Raw genomic sequence first — 25,229 nt, forward strand, 5'->3', positions numbered from 1 at the left:
TTAAGATCACATTAATCCCTAATTTGGATGTCATCAATACACCAAAACCCATATATGGGGCAAATGCACTTTCAATCTCCCCCTTTTTGGTAATTAATGACAAACAACTTAGGCTTTTATAAGAATGAAAGATTTTAAAACTTTTGAACTCCAAAATTTATGAAGAGCTCCCCCTTGATGTATGCATGAATTTGAATATCAATTAGAATCATCTATACATGATTTGCATACTTCAAGACGAAAGCTCCCCCTAAATTTTGCAATCCGTGGGGGTGCAACAAGTGTGTGAACAAATAGATATCCGTGAAAAAAAATGCAATATGACATGTTATTTCACACAACAAATAAAAGAATATGATGGCCAAGATTTCAAAGTAGAAATTTGAAGCAACACATGGCCATCAAAATACAAAGCACCATCACAAGTAGAGACAAGCACAAGTTAATAAGCTAGATAGATAATCATGACTTGTCCTACAATCATTCATCATGAACATATATAGATATTTGTCCAACACAAAAGTGGCCACCACACGACAAAGTGCTTACATGCTAAGGGTTTTAAAAGTCTCCAAACAAAATAACCAACTAACTTATTACAAGATATCAAAGCCTAACACTCCCCCTTTGTCAACAAGTGCCAAAAGGGGTAGGCCGCATGAAAAAAACAACTACTCATCCTCGGAGTCATCATCCTCATCGTGGTCACCGTCGTCACCACCATCGTCGTCTTCATCATCATTGTCCTCGATGTAATCCTCATCTTCTTCCGTGGCCTTGCCCTTTCCATGAGGGTGAGAAGTGACATCATCTTCGTAGGCCGCACAAGCCTCATCATATAGAGCCAACGGGTCATGGGGAGGCACAAACAGCGGTGGAGGAGAAGAGACAATCCATGCATGCTGTTCCGACCGATATAGCCTCTCTTGCATATCATGCTCACGTTGAGCACTAGCACAACACTGTCCAAACATGTATGTCATTAGAAACTAGAACTTGTTGGGCTTCTTTCCAGAGGAGGACGAAGAGAGGGGCTCGGCACTAGAAGAGCGAGCAGCAACAGCAGGTGTTGAAACACCATGATGAGAGCGAGAACCCGCAACACCTTTCCCTCTAGCTTTGGTAGCATCAACTTTCTCCCTCAGTTCTCTAGCAGCAATGATGGAGGTCTTGTTGGATATTTTGAGGAGCTTTTGCTGAGTGTCATAGGGAAAACGGATGCCAGATACTTGCTCAATGACATGCATAATGTATGGTGCATAGGGAAGATGCTTCACTAGATCCTCGGAAGCATCATGTATCTTGTTCCAAATAAATCTGCTGATGGAAAACTTTTGAAACTCATCTCCAAATCGTTGAAGCACCTTCTGTGAATCATCATGAAGGAAGGTGGAATCACCTACCTTGGGATACAAGATCTATCATAGGATGTTGTTTAGAACATAATAGTAGGGCTTCAGAAACACAGTCTGTCTATCAGCTGTGTGTCCATCAAGATACATATGTTGGTACTCCTCCAAAGCGACATCCTCATACTCAGTCAATTCAGTTGCAGTGCGGTCGCTGTGACTCAAACCAAGTAGTTGAGAGAAAGTGATGAAGTCCACCTTATAATGCTTGCCTTCAGCAGTCCAATGAATAATGTCAGTAGCACCTGTAGGGTCTCGCTCATGATGATAGGAAGCATAAAACTGATAAATAAGCTCATTGTTCCAATGCTTCCTAAACTCTAGCAGGTAGGACAGCCCCATTGAGCGTATATCCTAAACCATCTGCTATAGCTCGGGTTCCTTGTACTTTCCAAGAGAGTATGCATCAATGCACTTCATCTAAAGGACCGGTGGCTCCCTCTTCTTCAAAAACTTTCGATATAGAATAGAATCATAAAAGTCATAATGGAAGGGGTGCCAGAAATGATACTCAAGTCGTAGATCCTTCTCGTCCTCAGCATAAAGATTCCTGCCCCTCTAGGACCTAATGTCCTTAACCCGATGACGATAGTCCACTAGAAGAGGAGGAGTCCATCCACTAGCAGGATTCGAAGCCATGGTGGGCTCCCACATGATCGGTGACACACCCATGAACGGAACAAGCTGAGAGATGAACCCCAGACCATGAGTCGGGGTGCAAGTTGGTGGAGCAGCAATGGTGCCTCCGGCATGGTCAAGCGCTTCCTCTTCTTCATCAACAATCGGCATATCCCCAACAAAGGCCGGAGCAGGAGGGGGAGCGACAGTCGATGACCCTTCATCGACACGACGATGGGCAGCACAAGAACCACCAGCACCACCATGCTGATATGATGCCTTGGTGCGGCCAGACGGTCTAGGGATAGCGGCACGGTCCTAGTTCTTCTTGGAATGCTTCTCCTGATGACGTGAAGGACTTCCACCGTCCATGACTGCGAAGAACACGAAGTGGAACTTAAGAAATAATACAAGGAGATGTAAACGAACATTGAGAAGTGAAGAAACAGGAATGGAGTGGTCACCCTTAGGTCAGGAGTTCTGGCCAAAGTCGGGACTTCTGATAGCCGAGAGTTTTGGCCTGGCGTCGGGAGTTCTGACAGTCAGAACCACCGACGTTTACCGGGACTTCTAGCGCAAAAGGTGACCATCTCATTCATGGGGCTTCAAATCATGACACTCATTCAAACAAGAAAGATAGAGGAGTAGAGAGAGAGGAAGAATGAAGTCAAAACACAAGGTACATTGGATTAGGGTTAGGGTGCCACGATAGTACCTTGAATCGAGGAAAGAGGAGACGAAGAGAAACGAAATCGCAGTTGATGAACAAATCCACGAGCGTAATCACCTCCACCAAAGGAAACTCCACCACCAAACTGACAAAGAACACCAAGGCAAATAGGGAGGAGAGAGGGCTGAAGTCCCGAGCAACTAGAAGGGAAGGAGCCAAAACTCCCAGCGGCGGCAGAGCTGGCCAGAACCGTGGTGGGCAGGTAGGGGGCGACGCAGCGGCGGTGGCACAAGGAGAAGCTAGGGTGGCGCATGGAGAGGCGATGGGGGCGTCGGGAGGGAAGGAGGGAGGAAATAACAGAAGTAAAAACAATTCGGGCCAGGTATAAATGAGCCGGGCAACCGACGCAGCGTGGTAAAAAATTCAGATCTGCGTCGGAACTCCCGATGTATGTCGGGACTTTCGACGTAGGGAAACTGAAAAACTCAAACTTGAACTCACTACATGTGGGGCACAAATATGATGGACACTCACATTTTCACAAGTGACTAGATTTCATTCAACCAACATAAAGCAATAGTCACTTATGAAAACTATAAAATAGATTTTGAAAGTGGCACACAATGTTTTCTTAATTCTTTTCTCCTAACTAGATCAAACAAAATGTGTGTGCAAGGGATCAAGCCACGTTACGAGAATCAATGATATTTAGTTCACTCCTCAAAGCATAAAATCTTGACTCATCTAGGGGCTTTATAAAGATATCGGCTAATTACTTTTCGGTGCTCACATGGTGAATGGCGATATCTCCTTTGGCTTCGTGGTCTCTCAAAAAATGATGTCGGATGTCTATGTGCTTTGTTCGAGAGTGTTTTACAAGGTTGTTTGCCAACTTAATGGCACTCTCATTGTCACACAAAAGTGGAATCTTGGTTAACTTACATCCAAAGTCCTTTAGTGTTTGCTTCATCCAAAGTAGTTGGGCACAACAAACGCCTGGCAAGTCCCGGTAGTACTCTTTCGGGTTACTTTGCAACCGGCATAATCCAAATTGGAATAGCCATGTAACTCAAAGTTGGAGCCCTTAGGATACCACAAGCCAAGATTAGGAGTGTGCACTAAATACCGAAAAATTCTCTTAATAGCCATCAAATGACATTCTTTCGGGTTAGCTTGAAATCTTGCACACATGCACACGCTAAGCATAATATCGGGCCTAGATGCACAAAGGTAAAGAAGTGATCCAATCATAGAGCGATATACCTTTTGATCGACGTCCTTTCCTCCTTTATTAAGATCAAGATGTCCATTGGTTGGCATGTGTGTCTTGATGGGCTTGGCCTTGTCCAAGTTAAACTTGTTCAACATATCATTGGTGTACTTGGTTTGACTTATGAACGTGCCATCCTTGAGTTGCTTGATTTGAAATCTAAGAAAGAACTTCAACTCTCCCATCATGGACATCTCAAACCTACTTGTCATAATCCTACTAAATTCCTCACAAAAAGCCACATTAGTATTACCAAATATTATGTCATCGACATATATTTGGTAAACAAAGATATCATTATTGACTTTATGAGTAAACAAAGTGGCATCGGTCTTTCCTATCTCAAAACCTTGTTTGAGTAGGAAATCCTTTAAGCAATCATACCAAGCTCTAGGGGCTTGTTTGAGCCCATAGAGCGCCTTGTCGAGCTTGTAGACGTGGTTTGGATACTTGGGGTCTTCAAAGCCTAGTGGTTGCTCTACATACACCAACTCGGATAGGGGGCCATTGAGAAATGCACTCTTCACATCCATTTGATATAGCTTGAAGTCATGATGGGCGGCATAGGCAAGTAGAATACGAATTAATTCTAGCCTAGCCACTGGTGCATAGGTCTCCCCAAAATCCAAGCCTTCAATTTGAGTGAATCCTTGAGCCACCAACTGTGTGTGTGCTCACTGCACTACACGAACTGTGAACAGGTCCGATAATAAGGGTCGCAAAATCTCCTCTTCAATGTCTTACCTCTTACTCAGCAAGGTAAAACAAGCCTGAGCAAAGAAACCAAATAAACCCCCGTCAGGCCTTGTTCGGTTGATTCCAAAATCAAAGTGATTCGAGCGGGTTAACTTGTAGGGATTTAATCACTCTTAATCCTCTCCAATCCCCTTGACTTTGGGATAAACAAATAAGAGACCTTGGCCCCTTATTTATAGTTCTAGCATCAACCAGTCTAGAATTAAGTGTAGCTATATATCACAAGCTCATGTTTCTAGGATCTCAATTTGTATTTACTAGAATGATGCTACAAATCTCCATCAAAATGAGTAAAGTCATTTTGCATAATTGCATAAAAATGAGAACTGGTCTAATAAAAGTGAACTACATATGATCTGACACTCGCTTTCATTGAAAAGAGGAAGACTAATGTAGGTAGGTACCGTGAAGAAATGTATCTTTATCAGTTGCTCGGCCAAAGCTGATAGCCTTCAAGGCGAAGGGAATTAATTAAGTTGCTTACATTCAAACAAAACAGCCGTTTTTTCAAACGAATGAAACCGCCGTGATGACACTAACAACATAACCAGCAGATCGATGACGATCGAGCATATATATAAGATTTAAGTTGCATACACAACCGGATGGAGCTAGCTAAAACACACATAGGAATGATGGATCAAAACATAGCGCCGTACACGTACGTACGTGGAGACGAATGCTAGCTAGCTAGCTGCCGCCGTGTTGGACTCTAACGACCACTACAGGTACCGTCGTCGTCGCGTGGCTTGTTGCCGCCGGTCGTCCCATCCGACGGAGTACGGCTTCCCGTGGCTGGCGGCGGCTTCTTCATCGTCGTTTGCCCTTCCTGCCCTTTGTTAGCCCCGCCGCCGGCATCCCCGCTGCCACCGGAACGGGGGTCTGCTGACAGTGCCGGTCCTTGATTTTAAGGGTCCTCTGACGATCTCATCATAACGGTCTCTTTTGATCATGTATAAAATCTTATAATATATAAACTCTAATTCTACTTACAAAACGAAAGCAAATTCAATAACATATTTTTAATTTAACGTGTCTGATGATTATCTAGGAATAATGTAGATTAAACAATATATTTATAGATGTATGATAATTATCGAGGAACAATGTAGATTAAAAAACAATATATTCGTTTTCTTTTCTCATCCACGACAAATGTTTCTTAGGTAACATTCTAAAATTCTAACACCTAAATTAAAAAAAAATATATGACTATATGGGTACAAAGTACTAGAAGTCTGGAATACTATACAAATAATTAATTTGAATTAAAAATAAAAAGGAAAAAATACCTTGGGCCTAAACAACTGATCGATGATCGTAATTCGTAAGAAGCCAAAAATCAAGATGTCGTCGTCGTGGAGCCATGCCTGGTGGCTGTCCTCATGCGTCGTGTCCGTGTCTCCGGTAGTCTAGCTCTTCGCGACGGCGCCGCTCGCCAGCTCCGCATGTGTAAGGTGCACGTCGCGAACTCACGATCAGAGTGTATTGTGTGCAGCATGACTCCTCGTCTCCTCTCTACCCGAGAGCCATGAGAAAAGGAAACTAGAAAAGAAATATCGATGTTGTCTTTTTAGACTACCTGACGAGTTCTATGTCTCACTTCTCATTAGTTTGCTAATGTCTAATGGACTATAGGACCTAAGGGCTTGTATAGCTGGGCTTGAGCCCCTCCTCCGCTTGGACCCTCGACCGTCGCACCTCATGCCCTTCCCCTAGGGCTGGCACTGTCTGCTGGTTCCCGTCGACCAACATGGCGCCCTCCTTGGCTGCCGCTGTTAGCCCCTCCTCGTCGTTGACGTTGAAGTCGAGAGGGAGCGCGCGGGATGGCTGCCGCCGGTGGCGCGACATAGTCGGGCCGCCCGGCCCTAGCTTGGTAGTGCTAGTAGTTACCAACCAACCTAGATGATGGTCGTACCTGCAGTTGCAACGTTTGGCAAATCAAGTACTACTACATTCCGCTAAACCAAGAAAGGATATATCTGTTGAAAGGATCTAACAATGCCTAGAGGGGGGTGAATAGGCGTATTAAAAAATTTACTGCAAATGCTAAGTTCAAATCTATCAGTCAATGTCGGAAGTCCCGGCGTTTGGGTCAAAACTCCCGACGTTGTCAGAAGTTCTGGCGCAAACGTCAGCAGTTCTGACGCCTACGTGAACTACAAAAGCAGTGTAAAATTTAACTTTGCGGATAAATAATCTTACAACCTCACTTCCTAGTGATTTGGTGAAGATGTTGGGTCACTCCCTTGACGCTGTAATGCCTCCAAACAGTGGATCAAGTCCAAACCCTAAAATGAAAGTTTGGGAGACAAAGAGACAAACACATACAAGTAATCTCTAGCAATCACAACAACAAGCACACGAGATACAAGGATTTATCTCGAGGTTTGGCAACCCCACTAAGGAGCTCCTACGTCCTCATTGTTGAGGTGACCACCAAGGTCGGAGTCTTTTCCACCTCCTTGCCTCTCTCAAAGCGATCACAAAGGTCACTTGAGCTTTCCACTAAGAAATCGAAGGGTGATACAAACTTCCCAAGGCTCTTCCACAAGATGGAAGCTCTTGGGCAACGCATAGCCAGTTAGGGGCAAAGCCCCAAGAGTAATAGATGCAAAATCAACCGGCTTGATGAAGAAATCAAGTGCTCAAGCTTGCCAAAGTGATGCTCTCACTTAATCCACTCTTCTTTCACTCAAAACCCTAAGGGAATCAAAGATTAGAGCAAAGGGGGAAGGACAAGGGTGCTTTAGTTGCTTGGGAGCTGTTGAGCACGAAGTGGGTTAGCTGTGAATGGGTCCGTAATGGTTAGAAGTGAAGAGAGTGGTATTTATACTCCAAGTGAAAATCTAACCTTTCAGATCTACGTCGGAAGTTCCGACGCAGATCTCAGGACTTTCGACATCAATAGAAAGAACTGTTCACACAGGGTCAGAAGTCCACGCATGCAAGTTAATGTCGAAACTCCCGGCAAACATCGGGACTTTCGACGGTCGGAAGTTTCGACGTACGTCGGGACTTCCGATGAGCGCAGTTAAAATAGCCAGTAAAGCTCCAGGTGTTGGAACTCCCGACAAGCTTCGGGACTTCCGACGGTCGGAAGTTCTGACATTCGTCGGGACTTCCGACGAGCACAGACAGCGAGACAGTCAGAACCACTGATGCCGGGACTCTCGGCTTGGGTCGGGACTTCCGACACCGACAGTTATAGAAAAAATAATCTACGTGCTCGTGGAGTGTTAGAGTGTATCTCTTTTGATTTAATTATTATGCTTGAGCACTCTATCTTCCTCAGACTAACTAAATTTGCATCCCTCTTTATAGTGCAACGGATCCTAAACTCAAAAGCAAAAATAACACCTTTGGAGAGCGCTTTGAGTTCGTCCACCTTTACAACTTCAAAAATTGAGGGATACCATTTCATCTTTATCAACTCTTTGATTCTTTCATGGGACTAATAGCTGCAACGTATCTCATTAAGATCATATTAATCCCTAATTTGGATGTCATCAATACACCAAAACCCATATAGGGGGCAAATGCACTTTCAATCTCCCCCTTTTTGGTAATTAATGACAACCAACTTAGGCTTTTATAAGAATGAAAGATTTTAAAACTTTTGAACTCCAAAATTTATGAAGAGCTCCCCCTTGATGTATGCATGAATTTGAATATCAATTAGAATCATCTATATATGATTTGCATACTTCAAGACGAAAGCTCCCCCTAAATTTTGCAATCTGTGGGGGTGGAACAAGTGTGTGAACAAATAGATATCCGTGAAAAGAAAATGCAATGTGACATGTTATTTCACACAACAAATAAAAGAATACGATGGCCAAGATTTCAAAGTAAAAATTTGAAGCAACACATGGCCATCAAAATACAAACACCATCACAAGTAGAGACAAGCACAAGTTAATAAGCTAGATAGATAAGCATGACTTGTCCTACAATCATTCATCATGAACATATATAGATATTTGTCCAACACAAAAGTGGCCACCACACGACAAAGTGCTTACATGCTAAGGGTTTTAAAAGTCTCCAAACAAAATAACCAACTAACTTATTACAAGATATCAAAGCCTAACACTCCCCCTTTGTCAACAAGTGCCAAAAGGGGTAGGCCGCATGAAAAAAAACAACTACTCATCCTCGGAGTCATCATCCTCATCGTGGTCACCGTCGTCACCACCATCGTCGTCTTCATCATCATTGTCCTCGATGTAATCCTCATCTTCTTCCGTGGCCTTGCCCTTTCCATGAGGGTGAGAAGTGACATCATCTTCGTAGGCCGCACAAGCCTCATCATATAGAGCCAACGGGTCATGGGGAGGCACAAACAGCGGTGGAGGAGAAGAGACAATCCATGCATGCTGTTCCGACCGATATAGCCTCTCTTGCATATCATGCTCACGTTGAGCACTAGCACAACACTGTCCAAACATGTATGTCATTAGAAACTAGAACTTGTTGGGCTTCTTTCCAGAGGAGGACGAAGAGAGGGGCTCGGCACTAGAAGAGCGAGCAGCAACAGCAGGTGTTGAAACACCATGATGAGAGCGAGAACCCGCAACACCTTTCCCTCTAGCTTTGGTAGCATCAACTTTCTCCCTCAGTTCTCTAGCAGCAATGATGGAGGTCTTGTTGGATATTTTGAGGAGCTTTTGCTGAGTGTCATAGGGAAAACGGATGCCAGATACTTGCTCAATGACATGCATAATGTATGGTGCATAGGGAAGATGCTTCACTAGATCCTCGGAAGCATCATGTATCTTGTTCCAAATAAATCTGCTGATGGAAAACTTTTGAAACTCATCTCCAAATCGTTGAAGCACCTTCTGTGAATCATCATGAAGGAAGGTGGAATCACCTACCTTGGGATACAAGATCTATCATAGGATGTTGTTTAGAACATAATAGTAGGGCTTCAGAAACACAGTCTGTCTATCAGCTGTGTGTCCATCAAGATACATATGTTGGTACTCCTCCAAAGCGACATCCTCATACTCAGTCAATTCAGTTGCAGTGCGGTCGCTGTGACTCAAACCAAGTAGTTGAGAGAAAGTGATGAAGTCCACCTTATAATGCTTGCCTTCAGCAGTCCAATGAATAATGTCAGTAGCACCTGTAGGGTCTCGCTCATGATGATAGGAAGCATAAAACTGATAAATAAGCTCATTGTTCCAATGCTTCCTAAACTCTAGCAGGTAGGACAGCCCCATTGAGCGTATATCCTAAACCATCTGCTATAGCTCGGGTTCCTTGTACTTTCCAAGAGAGTATGCATCAATGCACTTCATCTAAAGGACCGGTGGCTCCCTCTTCTTCAAAAACTTTCGATATAGAATAGAATCATAAAAGTCATAATGGAAGGGGTGCCAGAAATGATACTCAAGTCGTAGATCCTTCTCGTCCTCAGCATAAAGATTCCTGCCCCTCTAGGACCTAATGTCCTTAACCCGATGACGATAGTCCACTAGAAGAGGAGGAGTCCATCCACTAGCAGGATTCGAAGCCATGGTGGGCTCCCACATGATCGGTGACACACCCATGAACGGAACAAGCTGAGAGATGAACCCCAGACCATGAGTCGGGGTGCAAGTTGGTGGAGCAGCAATGGTGCCTCCGGCATGGTCAAGCGCTTCCTCTTCTTCATCAACAATCGGCATATCCCCAACAAAGGCCGGAGCAGGAGGGGGAGCGACAGTCGATGACCCTTCATCGACACGACGATGGGCAGCACAAGAACCACCAGCACCACCATGCTGATATGATGCCTTGGTGCGGCCAGACGGTCTAGGGATAGCGGCACGGTCCTAGTTCTTCTTGGAATGCTTCTCCTGATGACGTGAAGGACTTCCACCGTCCATGACTGCGAAGAACACGAAGTGGAACTTAAGAAATAATACAAGGAGATGTAAACGAACATTGAGAAGTGAAGAAACAGGAATGGAGTGGTCACCCTTAGGTCAGGAGTTCTGGCCAAAGTCGGGACTTCTGATAGCCGAGAGTTTTGGCCTGGCGTCGGGAGTTCTGACAGTCAGAACCACCGACGTTTACCGGGACTTCTAGCGCAAAAGGTGACCATCTCATTCATGGGGCTTCAAATCATGACACTCATTCAAACAAGAAAGATAGAGGAGTAGAGAGAGAGGAAGAATGAAGTCAAAACACAAGGTACATTGGATTAGGGTTAGGGTGCCACGATAGTACCTTGAATCGAGGAAAGAGGAGACGAAGAGAAACGAAATCGCAGTTGATGAACAAATCCACGAGCGTAATCACCTCCACCAAAGGAAACTCCACCACCAAACTGACAAAGAACACCAAGGCAAATAGGGAGGAGAGAGGGCTGAAGTCCCGAGCAACTAGAAGGGAAGGAGCCAAAACTCCCAGCGGCGGCAGAGCTGGCCAGAACCGTGGTGGGCAGGTAGGGGGCGACGCAGCGGCGGTGGCACAAGGAGAAGCTAGGGTGGCGCATGGAGAGGCGATGGGGGCGTCGGGAGGGAAGGAGGGAGGAAATAACAGAAGTAAAAACAATTCGGGCCAGGTATAAATGAGCCGGGCAACCGACGCAGCGTGGTAAAAAATTCAGATCTGCGTCGGAACTCCCGATGTATGTCGGGACTTTCGACGTAGGGAAACTGAAAAAACTCAAACTTGAACTCACTACATGTGGGGCACAAATATGATGGACACTCACATTTTCACAAGTGACTAGATTTCATTCAACCAACATAAAGCAATAGTCACTTATGAAAACTATAAAATAGATTTTGAAAGTGGCACACAATGTTTTCTTAATTCTTTTCTCCTAACTAGATCAAACAAAATGTGTGTGCAAGGGATCAAGCCACGTTACGAGAATCAATGATATTTAGTTCACTCCTCAAAGCATAAAATCTTGACTCATCTAGGGGCTTTATAAAGATATCGGCTAATTACTTTTCGGTGCTCACATGGTGAATGGCGATATCTCCTTTGGCTTCGTGGTCTCTCAAAAAATGATGTCGGATGTCTATGTGCTTTGTTCGAGAGTGTTTTACAAGGTTGTTTGCCAACTTAATGGCACTCTCATTGTCACACAAAAGTGGAATCTTGGTTAACTTACATCCAAAGTCCTTTAGTGTTTGCTTCATCCAAAGTAGTTGGGCACAACAAACGCCTGGCAAGTCCCGGTAGTACTCTTTCGGGTTACTTTGCAACCGGCATAATCCAAATTGGAATAGCCATGTAACTCAAAGTTGGAGCCCTTAGGATACCACAAGCCAAGATTAGGAGTGTGCACTAAATACCGAAAAATTCTCTTAATAGCCATCAAATGACATTCTTTCGGGTTAGCTTGAAATCTTGCACACATGCACACGCTAAGCATAATATCGGGCCTAGATGCACAAAGGTAAAGAAGTGATCCAATCATAGAGCGATATACCTTTTGATCGACGTCCTTTCCTCCTTTATTAAGATCAAGATGTCCATTGGTTGGCATGTGTGTCTTGATGGGCTTGGCCTTGTCCAAGTTAAACTTGTTCAACATATCATTGGTGTACTTGGTTTGACTTATGAACGTGCCATCCTTGAGTTGCTTGATTTGAAATCTAAGAAAGAACTTCAACTCTCCCATCATGGACATCTCAAACCTACTTGTCATAATCCTACTAAATTCCTCACAAAAAGCCACATTAGTATTACCAAATATTATGTCATCGACATATATTTGGTAAACAAAGATATCATTATTGACTTTATGAGTAAACAAAGTGGCATCGGTCTTTCCTATCTCAAAACCTTGTTTGAGTAGGAAATCCTTTAAGCAATCATACCAAGCTCTAGGGGCTTGTTTGAGCCCATAGAGCGCCTTGTCGAGCTTGTAGACGTGGTTTGGATACTTGGGGTCTTCAAAGCCTAGTGGTTGCTCTACATACACCAACTCGGATAGGGGGCCATTGAGAAATGCACTCTTCACATCCATTTGATATAGCTTGAAGTCATGATGGGCGGCATAGGCAAGTAGAATACGAATTAATTCTAGCCTAGCCACTGGTGCATAGGTCTCCCCAAAATCCAAGCCTTCAATTTGAGTGAATCCTTGAGCCACCAACCTTGCCTTGTTCCTTGTTACCACGCCATGCTCATCTTGCTTGTTGCGGAAGACCCACTTGGTTCTAATCATGTTTTGCTTGGGTCTTTCCACTAAGGACTAGACTTCATTCTGAGTGAAGTTGTTCAACTCCTCTTGCATAGCTATCATCCAATCCGGATCATCAAGTGCCTCTTTCACCCTACGAGGTTCCAAAGGAGAAACAAATGAGTAATATTCACAAAAACTTGCTAAATAGGAACGTGTAGTTACCCCTAATCGAATGCTCCCCAATATGTTATCAATGGGATGATCTTGTTGAATGGATTGATGCACTCTAGGATATGGCACTTGAGTTGATCTTTGGATAGGGCCATCATCATCATCATCATCATCATGATCGATCGGAGGATCACAATCATGAGCTTGTGGAGGGTTGACTTCACTTCTTTCTTCATTGTTGAGTTGTGGTTGAGCTCGCTCATTGTTGACACCATCTTAATGAGAATGACCTTGTGCTTCATTTGATCTCCCATCTTGATTATTTCTTATTGCAGAAGCTTCACCATGTTCATTAGATGAAATATGATGAATGGTTGGATCAAGATCATCATGCACAACATGGTCTTCATCTTCATCTTCAACGGGCTTTACTTTACCAATAATAAGCTTCTTGATTACTTTGTGTGGAGCTTCTTCATTACCTACATTCTCAACATTGACTTGCTCTTTTTTAGAGCCGTCGGTTTCATTAAAAGTCACGTCTACCGCTATTTCAATCAAACCATTGGTTTTAATGAAAACACGATATCCATGTTTGTTAGTACCATAACCAAGCATAAAACCTTCATCAATCTTTAGTGCAAACTTAGAGCTTTTGGATTTCTTGTTAAGTATAAAACACGTGGATCCAAACACTCTAAAGTAGTGCACCTTGGGCTTTTTACCGGTTAGAAATTCATAGGTGGTCTTTTCTCTTTTCTTGTGAAGGTATAAGCGGTTGATGGCATGGCATGCTGTCTTGACCGTTTCCGCCCAATAGTTGGTTGGAGTCTTGTACTCATCCAACATTGCTCTTGCGGCTTCTATGAGCATTCGGTTCTTCCTATCCACAACACCATTTTGTTGTGGAGTGTATAGAACCGAAAACTCATGCTTGATTCCTTCTTCATTAAGAAACTCTTCAATGTTGGTGTTCTTGAACTCCGTCCCGTTGTCACTTCTAACTTTCTTGATTTTGACATCAAACTCATTTTGGGCTCTTCTTGCAAACTTCTTGAAGATACCTTGGACTTCACTCTTTTCACATAAAAAGAATACCCAAGTGAAACGAGAATAATCATCAACAATTACAAAACCATATTTGTTACCACCAATGCTTATGTAAGCGACGGGTCCAAATATGTCTATGTGAAGCAACTCCAATAGCCATTCGGTTGTCACAACATTCTTGACAGGATGTTTAGCTCCAACTTGTTTTCCCGCTTGGCATGCGCTATAAATCATATCTTTCTCAAAAGAAATATTTGTTTGTCCAAGGATGTGTTCACCCTTTTGAAGTTTGGCCAAGTTCCTTATCCCAACATGGGCAAGTCGGCGATGCCATAACCAACCCATGCTAGATTTTGCCATTAAACAAGTCTCGAGATTTACTCTATTTGATGTGAAATCAACTAGATAGAGTTTCTTTTTTAAATGACCCATAAATGCAATAGAGGAATCCTCCCTTCTATAGACTTCCACACCCTTATCTGTAAAGAGACAATTATAACCCATCTCACAAAGTTATGAAACGGACAACAAATTGTATCTCAATGAATTCACAAGTAAAACATTGGAAATAGAATTATCATTTGATATAGCAATTTTACCCAAACTGAGGACTTCTCCTTTTCCATTGTCACCAAACACAATATTTCCACTTTGATCATGACTTGGTTGGAATGATGTGAACATATCCTTTTCTCCGGTCATATAATTGGTGCATCCACTATCCAACACCCAACTTATTCCACCAGAGGAATATTCCTATAAAGACAAATTAAGCTTTTGTTTTAGGTATCCAAAAAGATTTGGGTCCTAGGGGGTTAGCCACATAAAACTTCAGCACCCAAACACTCCTCGTAATTTCCTTTCTCTTTTGGGCACCAACATACTTAACCACAATCTTGTCATCCTTGCCCCAACAACACATATAGTCACTAGCATAGCACCGTGGAAGTGGTGCTTGTGGCTTTGGGACATCGTATTGCTTTGTCTTGATTGTCTTGTTACTTGTAGGTTGGATCTTTGGAATGTAGACCTTGTTGTTGGCCTTGCATATAAGCTCATCAAGAGCAACGCCCTTGTTGAACTTCACACAAGGCACACCATTGATCATGTTCCTTCCATTGGCCTTTCCATCATACCTATTGTAGCCAATGCCTTCCTTGATTGATGGGTGCCTTGATGACTTATATATAGTCTTGTTAGATTGCTCTTGGCACTTGCACCCATTCTTCAATATCATCTTCAACCTATGAATCTCCTTGTCTTTCTTCTCTAACTCAACAAGGTTAGTTGTATATGCATTCACATCAATTTTATAGCATCTTTTACAACTAACACTAGTGGAGACATTAGAGTCTTTGGTTGCCTTAGGAGAAGTTGAAGTGCTAGCCTAAAGAGTACTATAGTTTAACTCAAGATTTTGGTATTTTTCTTCCAAGCTTGTGAGGCTTTCTTGAGCTATACTCTTCTCATTCTTAAGGCTAGCTACCTGATCATTAACCGAGGCATGTTCCTTAGTCAATTTCCCAATTGAGTTATTGGCTAAAGACAATTCTACGGTTAACTTTTCAACCTTTATCTTTTCCTCGGCGATAGATGCTTCAAGTGCAAGGTTTTTCTCACTGTTGAGTAATTATATCTCCTTACATCTCTAAGCATCTATCCCTCTTCTCTAATTTCTTCATTAGCGTTTTTATTTTAGTGAAGACCTTTTTACCAAATTTCTTTATCATAGTTGCTTCAATTTCTTCTATGTTCTCATCACAACTATCATTCTCATCACTAGATGAGATGGGTGTAGTATGTACCTTTTCTCCTTTTGCCATGAGGCAAGTTGGAGTGTAGTAGTCATTGTCGATGAGCTTGGAGAAGAGCTTCGGTGGTGAAGATAGGTTGGGGAAGAGTTTTGGTGGTGAAGTTAAGTCGGGGAAGATCATGGTCGGGGAAGAAGAGTGGTGGATGGCAATGTTTGCGGCTCCCTTCTTCTTCTTCTCATCATCGCTTGAGTCATTATCACTTGACTCCCATTCTTCCCCAAGATGAGCTTCACCTCTCTTTTTGCCTTTGTTCTTCTTGTCTTCATCCTTGTTATGCTTGTGCTTCTTTTTCTCATTTGGACAATCGGCTATGAAGTGACCAGTTTGACCACATCCATAGCAAAATCTCTTTCTGAACCTTCTTTTTCCATTACCATAGGTCTTGCGGTTGCTTTTCTTCTTCATAAACTTTCTAAGATTTCTAATCACAAATACAGCCTCTGCATCGGAATCTTCTTCTCCACTTGAGGAATCATCCTTCACTTTCTTCTTCTTTTCTTGACTTAAACCTTGACCTTCATGTTGTTGAGTTGCTTTAAGGGATGCACTCTTGTTGAATCCCATTGCATTAGGATTTTGATTGTGAGCATTGATTGCATCTTCATCTAGACACTCATGATGCTTGAGTTTTAAAAGAACTTCTTGAGGGGTCATCTCATCATAACCGGGCCTTTCCATGATCACAGATGCTAGCATGTTGTTCTTGGCTCTATAGGTTCTCAATATCTTTCTAGCAACCTTGTTGTCATCCCATTCGGTGCTTCCAAGAGCTCTTATGCGGTTGACCAATGCCATGAGCCTATCAAACATGGATTGTGTTGTTTTATTTTGCAAGAATACAAATCTTTCCAATTCACCATGAAGCAACTCAATCTTGCCTTTTCTCACACTTTTATCTCCTTCAAATGACACTTTCAAAGTATCCCAAATTTGTTTTGCACTTTCCATTCCATTCACTTTTCTAAACTCATCCGGGGCTAGGCTTGACACAAGCAATGCTACGGCTTGTGCATTTTGATGGAGGTTGTGCACTTCTTCTAGAGTTATCTCTCTATCTTCATCGGTAGGAATCATCACACCAACATCCACAACTTCCCAAAGTCTTGCGGCAATGAGATGCGTCTTCATCTTGTAAGACTAATCGGTGTATCTTGTTCCATCAAAGTGAGGTGGCTTGTCAATGTTGATGGACGGAGTATATAGTGTTGAACTTTTCATGAGTTGTCCATAGTCAAAGCTCATGTTTGAATATATTCCCTTTCCATGAGCATGCTCACCGGCTCTAATATCACTAGCGGCATCTTTGTTTGTTTCATTCTTGTCACTAGTATCATTCTTGCCACTTATTGCATCATCAACCTTCTTGCTCAATTCTTCCTTCATCTTGCTCATCTCATCTTGCATCTTTTTCATTTCATCTTGAAAGAGCTTGGCTTGAGCACTCATCAACTCTTCAGCTATTTTCTTGGCCATTTCTATGGCAACGGCTTGCATCTTATCAGACTTCGACATTGTTTCTTCTCACGCGGTGAAGCACAAAGAGAAGACCTCGCTTTGATACCAATTGAAAGGATCTAACAATGCCTAGAGGGGGGGCGGTAAATAGGTGTATCTAAAAATTTACTGCAAATGCTAAGTTCAAATCTGTCAGTCAATGTCAGAAGTCCTGGCGTTTCGGTCGAAACTCCCGATGTTGTCAGAAGTTCCAGCACAAACGTCAGCAGTTCCGATGCCTACGTGAACTATAAAAGCAGTGCCAAATTTAACTTTACGGATAAATAATCTTACAACCTCACTTCCTAGTGATTTGGTGAAGATGTTGGGTCACTCCCTTGACGCCGTAATGCCTCCCAACAGTAGATCAAGTCCAAACCTAAAAATGGAAGTTTGGGAGACAAAGAGATAAACACATACAAGTAATCTCTAGCAATCACAACAACAAGCATACGAGACACAAGGATTTATCCCGAGGTTCGGCAACCCCACTAAGGAGCTCTTACGTCCTCGTTGTTGAGGTGACCACCAAGGTCGGAGTCTTTTCCACCTCATTGCCTTTCTCAAAGCGACCACAAAGGTCACTTGAGCTTTCCACTAAGAAATCGAAGGGTGATACAAACTTCCCAAGGCTCTTCCATAAGATAGAAGCTCTTGGGCAACGCCTAGCTGACTAGGGGCAAAGCCCCAAGACTAATAGACACAAAATCAACCGGCTTGACGAAAAAATCAAGTGCTCAAGCTTGCCAAAGTGATGCTCTTACTTAATCCACTCTCCTTTCACTCAAAACCCTAAAAGAATCGAAGATTAGAGCAAAGGGGAAGAACAGGGGTGCTTTAGTTGCTTGGGAGCTGTTGAGCACGAAGTGGGTTAGCTGTGAATAAGTCCGTAACGGTTAGAAGTGAAGAGAGTGGTATTTATACTCCAAGTGAAAATCTAACCGTTCAGATCTACGTCGGAAGTTCCGACGCAGATCTCGAGACCTCCGACATCAACAGAAAGAACTTTTCACACGGGGTCAGGAGTCCATGCGTGCAAGTTAATGTCGGAACTCCCAGCAAACATCGGGACTTCCGATGGTCGGAAGTTTCGACGTACGTCGGGACTTCCGACGAGCGCAGTTAAAATAGCCAGTAAAGCTCCAGGTGTCGGAACTCCCGACAAGCTTCGGGACTTCCGACGGTTGGAAGTTCTGACGTACGTCGGGACTTCCGACTAGCACAGACAGCCAGACAGTCAGAACCACCGATGCCGGGACTCCCGGCTTGGGTCGGGACTTCCGACACCGACAGTCACAGAAAAAATAATCTACGTGCTCGTGGAGTGCTAGAGTGTCTCTCTTTTGATTTAATTATTATGCTTGAGTACTCTATCTTCCTCAGACCAACTAAATTTGCATCCCTCTTTATAATGCGGCGGATCCTAAACTCAAAAGCAAAAATAAAACCTTTGGAGAGCACTTTGAGTTCGTCCACCTTTACAACTTCAAAAATTGAGGGATACCATTTCATCTTTATCAACTCTTTGATTCTTTCATGGGACTAATAGCTGCAACGTATCTCATTAAGATCACATTAGTCCCTAATTTGGATGTCATCAATACACCAAAACCCACATATGGGGTAAATGCACTTTCATATGTAGGGTTCTAAAAAATTCAGAAAAAAAAACTAGAGATAGGGTGAGCTGTCTGTGTCACGGATATAAAGCTACAAATAGCACACATGCTGTTCACATGGACTACCTCAACATACCACAATACATTTCTTATAAAAGCACCTAGCCACCTTATTATTTCCTAAATGAACGGGGGAAACTTATTTCTTGACAAAGCATAGAAAAAGAGTGATCCACAGACCTACTAATGTTCTCTGGCCAGGCCCGAGATTCATCTCCCCTAATCCCAATACATGCTACTTTTGATAAGTCATGGTGTCGTGGTGGTGGGTGAACAACTCTCCAAACATTCAGGTTACAACCAAGCCAAGCCTATGTAAACTATCCAGGTACAACTTCCTTCGTATTCCACGAGTGTCTCCCATGGGAAAGTGATACACGAGGAACCCAAAAAAATATTAAAATCATGAAAATATATTTATAAACTTCCAAAGTTTTGATTTAGCTCTAGGAAAAAAAATGGTGAAAGTACCCATCGTGAATGGATGTTGCATTCCTGCTGGTTTTTATCTCATATATTTGTTGTGAAATTTTTTGAAAACAAGTTTATACATTGATCAGAATATTTTTGGAATTTACAATATTTTCAAGGTATTTCCCCCATTTTTCTATATTTTTATTCTAATTTCTTGCAGCCTCGACATATATTTTCACGAGCGGTATATATTTCCTTTGGGTTTGTAGTGTCTCGATTCATCTCTACGATTTTTTCCTCATAATTTATATGGTTATATATCATTTTTTGTGGTTTAAAACCCTTATCAGGTGATTACCGAAAGGGGAAAAAAACTTAAGAGATAGATTGAGAACCATCCTGATCCTGCAAACCTAATTTTTGTGCTTTGAACCATCTCCGAGGCCTTGTTTAGTTGGTGATTTTTTTTTTTTTGAAAAATGGTACTGTAGCACTTTCATTGTTATTTGATAATTAGTGTTCAATCATAGTTTAATTAGGCTTAAAAGATTCGTCTCGTGAATTTCGTCTAAACTGTGTAATTAATTTTATTTTTTATTTATATTTAATGCTTCATGCATGCGTTAAATATTCGATGTGACGGAAAATCTTAAAAAATTTTGCAAAATTTTGAGAACTACCGCTTTCGCAGCATATAGAACGAACATACCAAATCAGGGAAAGTCAAACTTGTCACGCATCACCTGCTGGTAGCAAACTTGGGAGCCAAGTACCTTGATTTGATCTGCTCGCGCGGTGCGGCGCTCGATCTCACCTCGTTTGATTTCCCTTTCCTCGTGTGTTAGGTTGCGGCGGCGGAGGATTGCGGGGTGTGCGCCATCTGCCTCGACAGGATAGCGCTCCAGGAGACGGCCCTCGTCAAGGGCTGCGACCACGCCTACTGGTCCGTTGCTAATTTCCCCACCTCTCCCCCTTCCTCCAGATTATTTACTGGTATATACTTAGTTGCGCGGTGGAATTGCTGTTAGGTTGTTTGTTATTCCCCACCTCTAATAGCAATCGAATCCCTAGATTTGGCGCACTATTTCGCACCTTCCCCGCCAAATTAGCAGCGCTTTGCTTGATACTGTAATTGCGATCCCCTTTCTAGGCCGTTTGCTGTGTTCGTTTTCGTTGTCTTGCTGACATGCAGCTCTACAAATCTAATTCAACACCTTACACACTTACCGGGCTGCCCTGACGCCCTGACCTTGTGATTCACAAGCTGATTTTTCTTAATTGCGTTAACACATGCAGTTTGATTCTGTCATCTTAGACCTATGGAATAGATGCGGCGCCGGTCCAGTGAGATTATTCTGGAACACTATCATGTGTTCCCTTGTACAAGTGACTGACTTCAACTTATTCTTTAGCACAGTTGCCATGTGCATCTTGCCCTTTGCCCGACCAACCACGCCGTGCACTCAATGGTTGTTTCACCGACCCTTGTGGCTTTCAGCCCTAGATTGAATTATAGAGCTTGACTTTGTGCCTATGTGTAAAGTAGCAAGCAGCAAGTACCTTCGATGTATCCATTACAGCTGATGCTAAAGGACTAACGTCTGGCGATACCTCCTGTTTTCCAGTTGCTATAATTTTCTGTTTTCAAGTGTTACTGCTTGGTAAAATATAATTGATGTGGCATTGATCCTACAGTGTTCACCCTTTTATATCTGACACTGATCCTCTTACTAAAAGCTGACTGTTCATTATATTTGAAATCTGTTTTGTGAATGCAGTGTAACCTGTATTTTGAGGTGGGCATCCTACAAGCAAAACCCTCTGTGCCCACAGTGCAAGCATCCATTCGAATTCCTCAGCGTGCACCGCTCTCTTGACGGCTGGTAACCCCTTGTGTTCATCTGAAATGTGGGGGGGCTAAAATGTTTCAGGTAGAATGTGAGCTTAATGCCTGTTTCTTTTCTTCAGCCTACATGACTACCTGTTTGAGGAGAGCGTTTGCCTTCTCCTGAGGGCGGCTTGGTTTGAACCTCTGATCCTAGAGGCTCACGAAGAGGCTCTGGAAGAAGAAGAGTTCTTCCACCAGCAATACCAATACGATGACGCCGAAGATGATCTTGACGAGGAATCTTATTACATGAGCAGGTCCCCAAGCATTCGTATTAGTAACAGGAGATGGGGTGACAATGGATACATCAGAGGAGGCAGGAAAGAGGCGAGGCCAGTGAATACTGATGCTTCTGCTGGTCCATCCAGGACCCCGAAGAAGAAAGAGAAAGCTGCATCGTCTTCGGCGTCGGTGTCAGGTTCGGGATCAGGGTCTGTATCCAAGGATGTCGCTGGAAGGCGAGCAAAGAGGGCGCAGAAGCGAGAAGCTGCGGACAGGGCAGCTGCAGAGATGCACCTGCAGAGGTTGGGGCTGAGGAAAGCACCTGAGCCTGAAGTGCCCGTGGAGGTTGGGCCTCAGGTGAATGAGTGAGCGTAATGGTGCTGCTAACCAAAGTTCAAGGAGGTGCTAGGAGCTCTCTAGGCGGTGATCCATAGCCTAGCACCTAGGCGGGCCTAGACGAGCCTAGACGTTTTAAGGCGTTTTCCAAGACGGTAGCTAGTACATGCATAAATACTTAAAAGAAAGAAAAAATAGCAGATCGGTGGAGAAAGAAGAGAAGGCTCAATAACGCCCTAAGTCTCCCAAGTCTGGTTCAAAAGTCTTATCCCCTCTCCTCCAAGCTTCTATTCCCGTCTCTCTCCCACTCAGCCTCTGCTCGCGCTCGCCCACGTCGACGCCATCGCCTGACGCCCTAACGTCGCATACTTCCCCACCAGTCGTCGCTGCCCCCGTCGATATTCGCCATCGCCTGACGTCGCCTCTTCCCCCACCGGCCGCTGTTGCCTCATCTTAGCTCCTCCCCCATCGTCTCCTGACCTCCGCGCCGCCCCGACACGTCCCTGCCTTGCGGATCTGGCCGCCTTTCGTCGGCAACAGTTGGGCAACCGCCTAGGTACCTGCCTATCCCCTAGGTGAGGCGGTACCCCGTCCCCTAGCGCTCCCAGGCGACCGCCTAGCGTCGCCTTTTTTAACATTGCTGCTAACAACACTGCAGCCATTTAGGCCACAAATAATCTTCCACTGTGAAGACCGTGAGCGTGGCCTTGTATCATGGTAGCTTTTCGCCGTGTTGTATATAGGGCCCGTTTGGTAGAGCTCCGGCTCCGGTCAAAACAGCTTCAGTTGTAGCTTTACTAGGGGAGCAGATTCACTTGAGGAGCTGAAATAGTTTTTTTTGGACCGTTTAATAAAACAGCTTCGCCCAGTAGTTGAAAATGAGAAAATGTCCACAATACACTTCTTTTTTTATTTTCCTTTTTTTCTCTCCTTTTATTTCTCTTTATTTATTCTCTCTCTACCTTATCACCAATGCGGCAATGCACGCAGACCCGTCTGACACTTGTCTTATCCTCTCGCTACTCTCTACCTTATCCTCTCGTTACTCTGTCCCGTGGCCTCCTATTCCTCTTCCCTAAAGTTTTCCAAACGGGCTGCCTGGCACGGCACGGCACGGCGAGGCACGGCACTATGCGGCACGGCGGCCCGCCGTGCCGTGCCTGATAGTGCCACCGTGCCGAAGTGGCAGCCCAGGCACGGCACTATCAAGTGTAAACCGTGCCGTGCCGTGCCAGCAGGCACGGTGGCACGCCAGTGCCCGTGCCGGCCCAGGCACTAAACACATTTTAACCAAAGCACTTCATCAGTTCAAGATTGAAGTAACAAGCACAATTTGGAATCAAAATTACCAGAAAAAGAACTGGAGAAACAAAAACAAAGCAAACACACAAGAGTTAAGAAAATAGGAATATGGGAGCATGTGCAATGGCTGCCTCACTAAAAATCTGCTAGGTAAAACTCACCCTTGTGAGAAACCCTAGTCAGGAAAAGAGTACAGCCTAGCTCCAAAGTTCAAATGTTCAATATTCTTACATCATTGTCCAAGTTCTCATATTACAGACCCAAGTTCCATCTAAATGTAAAGACTAAAGTAATAAAGATGAAGACTAATGCTTCAAAGCTTCAAGCTTCAAGCTCCCAACTGGCTAGCTACAAAAGAAGAACAGAGTTAGCATTAGGATTACTAATCAGTTAGCAAAAGAAGAAGAGGAAGTTAGGGACTTAGGGGTATGATTTACCTTGGCGGCGGGAGCACTAATCAAGATAGAGGTCTTCAAATGCTTCTTCAAGCTCCTTGTCCTCCACATTGTGCTGCAGCCTTGCCTCCGCCAACTCCCAGTCCTTGATGCAGGTGAGCCACTCCACCGTCTCTGGCTTCAGCCTCCTCCGCCACTCCTCGATGATCCTGCCAGTCATACTAAAGGTAGATTCTGAAGATATGGTAGAGACAGGAACAGTTAAAACATCCTTTGCCATGATGGACAGGAATAGTTTTTGTATGCTACAATTCTCTGGTTAGATGAGTTTAAAAATGATATTGCAGTTCTAAAAACTTCAATCAAAGGTTTAAGATAATCAAGTGCCTCCTTAACAATCAGGTTGATTATATGGCATGCACAACGCTGATGCAAGAACATAGTAGTAACAGTAGTTTCAGGATGTCTTGGATCCTCTATAGGAACCTCAAGATCAAGATATTTAGATAAAATAGGTCTTAGCATACGCATGGCAGAAACATTAGATGAAGCATTGTCCAAAGTAACAGCAAACACTTTTTCAAGCACACCATATTCACCAAGAACAGATGCAACTCTATCAGCAATGTTCTGTCCATTATGGGAACAATCAATAAGCACAAGACCAAGAACCCTCTTCTCTAGTTGCCAATCAGGGTTTATGTAATGAGCAACAACACTAAGATAATCCTCTTTGGCTTTGCCAGACCAAATATCAGAGGTAAGGCACACACAATTAACAGAATCAGAAGCAAGTACCTCAGCAAGCTTACTCTTTCTATCAGAAAACATTTTTGGCTAAGTCTCTAGTTGTGGTTTGTGTAGAGACAGCCTAAAACTTAGAATTATGAGCATTATTAATGTATTCCTCAAGTGCAGCAGATTCACCAAAGCTGATAGGAACATCTACCCTAGCAAGCAATCTACACAGTTCAGTATGAGCACGCATAGGACAGTAATCCCAATTACGTATAGAACCATCAGGATTAAAAGAAATCTGAGACTAACCAAACCCCCTAGTTTTCTCTCGCCTCTTAGCACATTTATCCCTGTGACGACGGAGGTGGCCAGTGCCACCTGTAGATCTACCAGAGTACTATTTTTTGCAATGGATGCAGACAGCGCCATACCTGATCTTCTTACCTTTGGGACCCATTTGGAAGAGCTTCTGGAAATCTTGCCACACATCAGAGGTAGAGGGGCGTGATACCTGGTCCTGGTCGTCGTCGGCGTTCTCACCATCTTCTTCTCCACCACCACCTTCGTCACCATCAAGGTCAATGGGGTCCTCAACGCCAGCTCCACCAGGTATAGCTCCATGGCCGAAGAGCTCTTCTACCTCTTCGTCGCCCATGTCATCGTCGTCGTCATCACCAGGGAGGTCGCGGACCCTCTCCATCTCATCAGCCATGGCAGTGGCACTAGCCTCCATCGTGTCCTCAGAGACAGAGGGAGGCCGAGATGGCATCCTCACTTGCCCTGGCCTCAAACGTCTGCCAAAAGAAGAAGAAAGGAAGAACATGAACATCAGTCAAGAACTCAAGATTCAAGAAAAGAAATCAAGA

At 43.7% G+C, this 25,229-nt stretch overlaps 1 protein-coding gene across 1 annotated transcript; it reads left to right on the forward strand.

The window, feature by feature from the left end:
- The first annotated feature begins 11,219 nt into the window (after positions 1 to 11,219).
- LOC136461412 (uncharacterized) lies at positions 11,220 to 22,980 on the forward strand. Its single transcript, XM_066460714.1, has 5 exons — positions 11,220 to 11,279; positions 20,181 to 20,231; positions 20,328 to 20,425; positions 21,261 to 21,365; positions 21,451 to 22,980. The coding sequence occupies exons 1-5, from the start codon at positions 11,220 to 11,222 to the stop codon at positions 21,959 to 21,961; spliced, it is 825 nt and encodes a 274-aa protein (XP_066316811.1). The 3' UTR covers positions 21,962 to 22,980.
- Positions 22,981 to 25,229: the final 2,249 nt, after the last annotated feature.

Source organism: Miscanthus floridulus, chromosome 6 (assembly GCF_019320115.1).
Source record: "Miscanthus floridulus cultivar M001 chromosome 6, ASM1932011v1, whole genome shotgun sequence".
NCBI lineage: Eukaryota > Viridiplantae > Streptophyta > Magnoliopsida > Poales > Poaceae > Miscanthus > Miscanthus floridulus.

Excerpts from the sequence above, each read along its gene's own strand:
- LOC136461412 (XM_066460714.1), top strand. The coding sequence starts at position 11,220 with ATGGGGGCGTCGGGAGGGAAGGAGGGAGGAAATAACAGAAGTAAAAAC. Across the intron at positions 11,280-20,180 it reads GTAAAAACAATTCGGGCCAG|AACGAACATACCAAATCAGG; the intron begins GTATAAATGAGC and ends CGCAGCATATAG. Across the intron at positions 21,366-21,450 it reads CACCGCTCTCTTGACGGCTG|CCTACATGACTACCTGTTTG; the intron begins GTAACCCCTTGT and ends TCTTTTCTTCAG.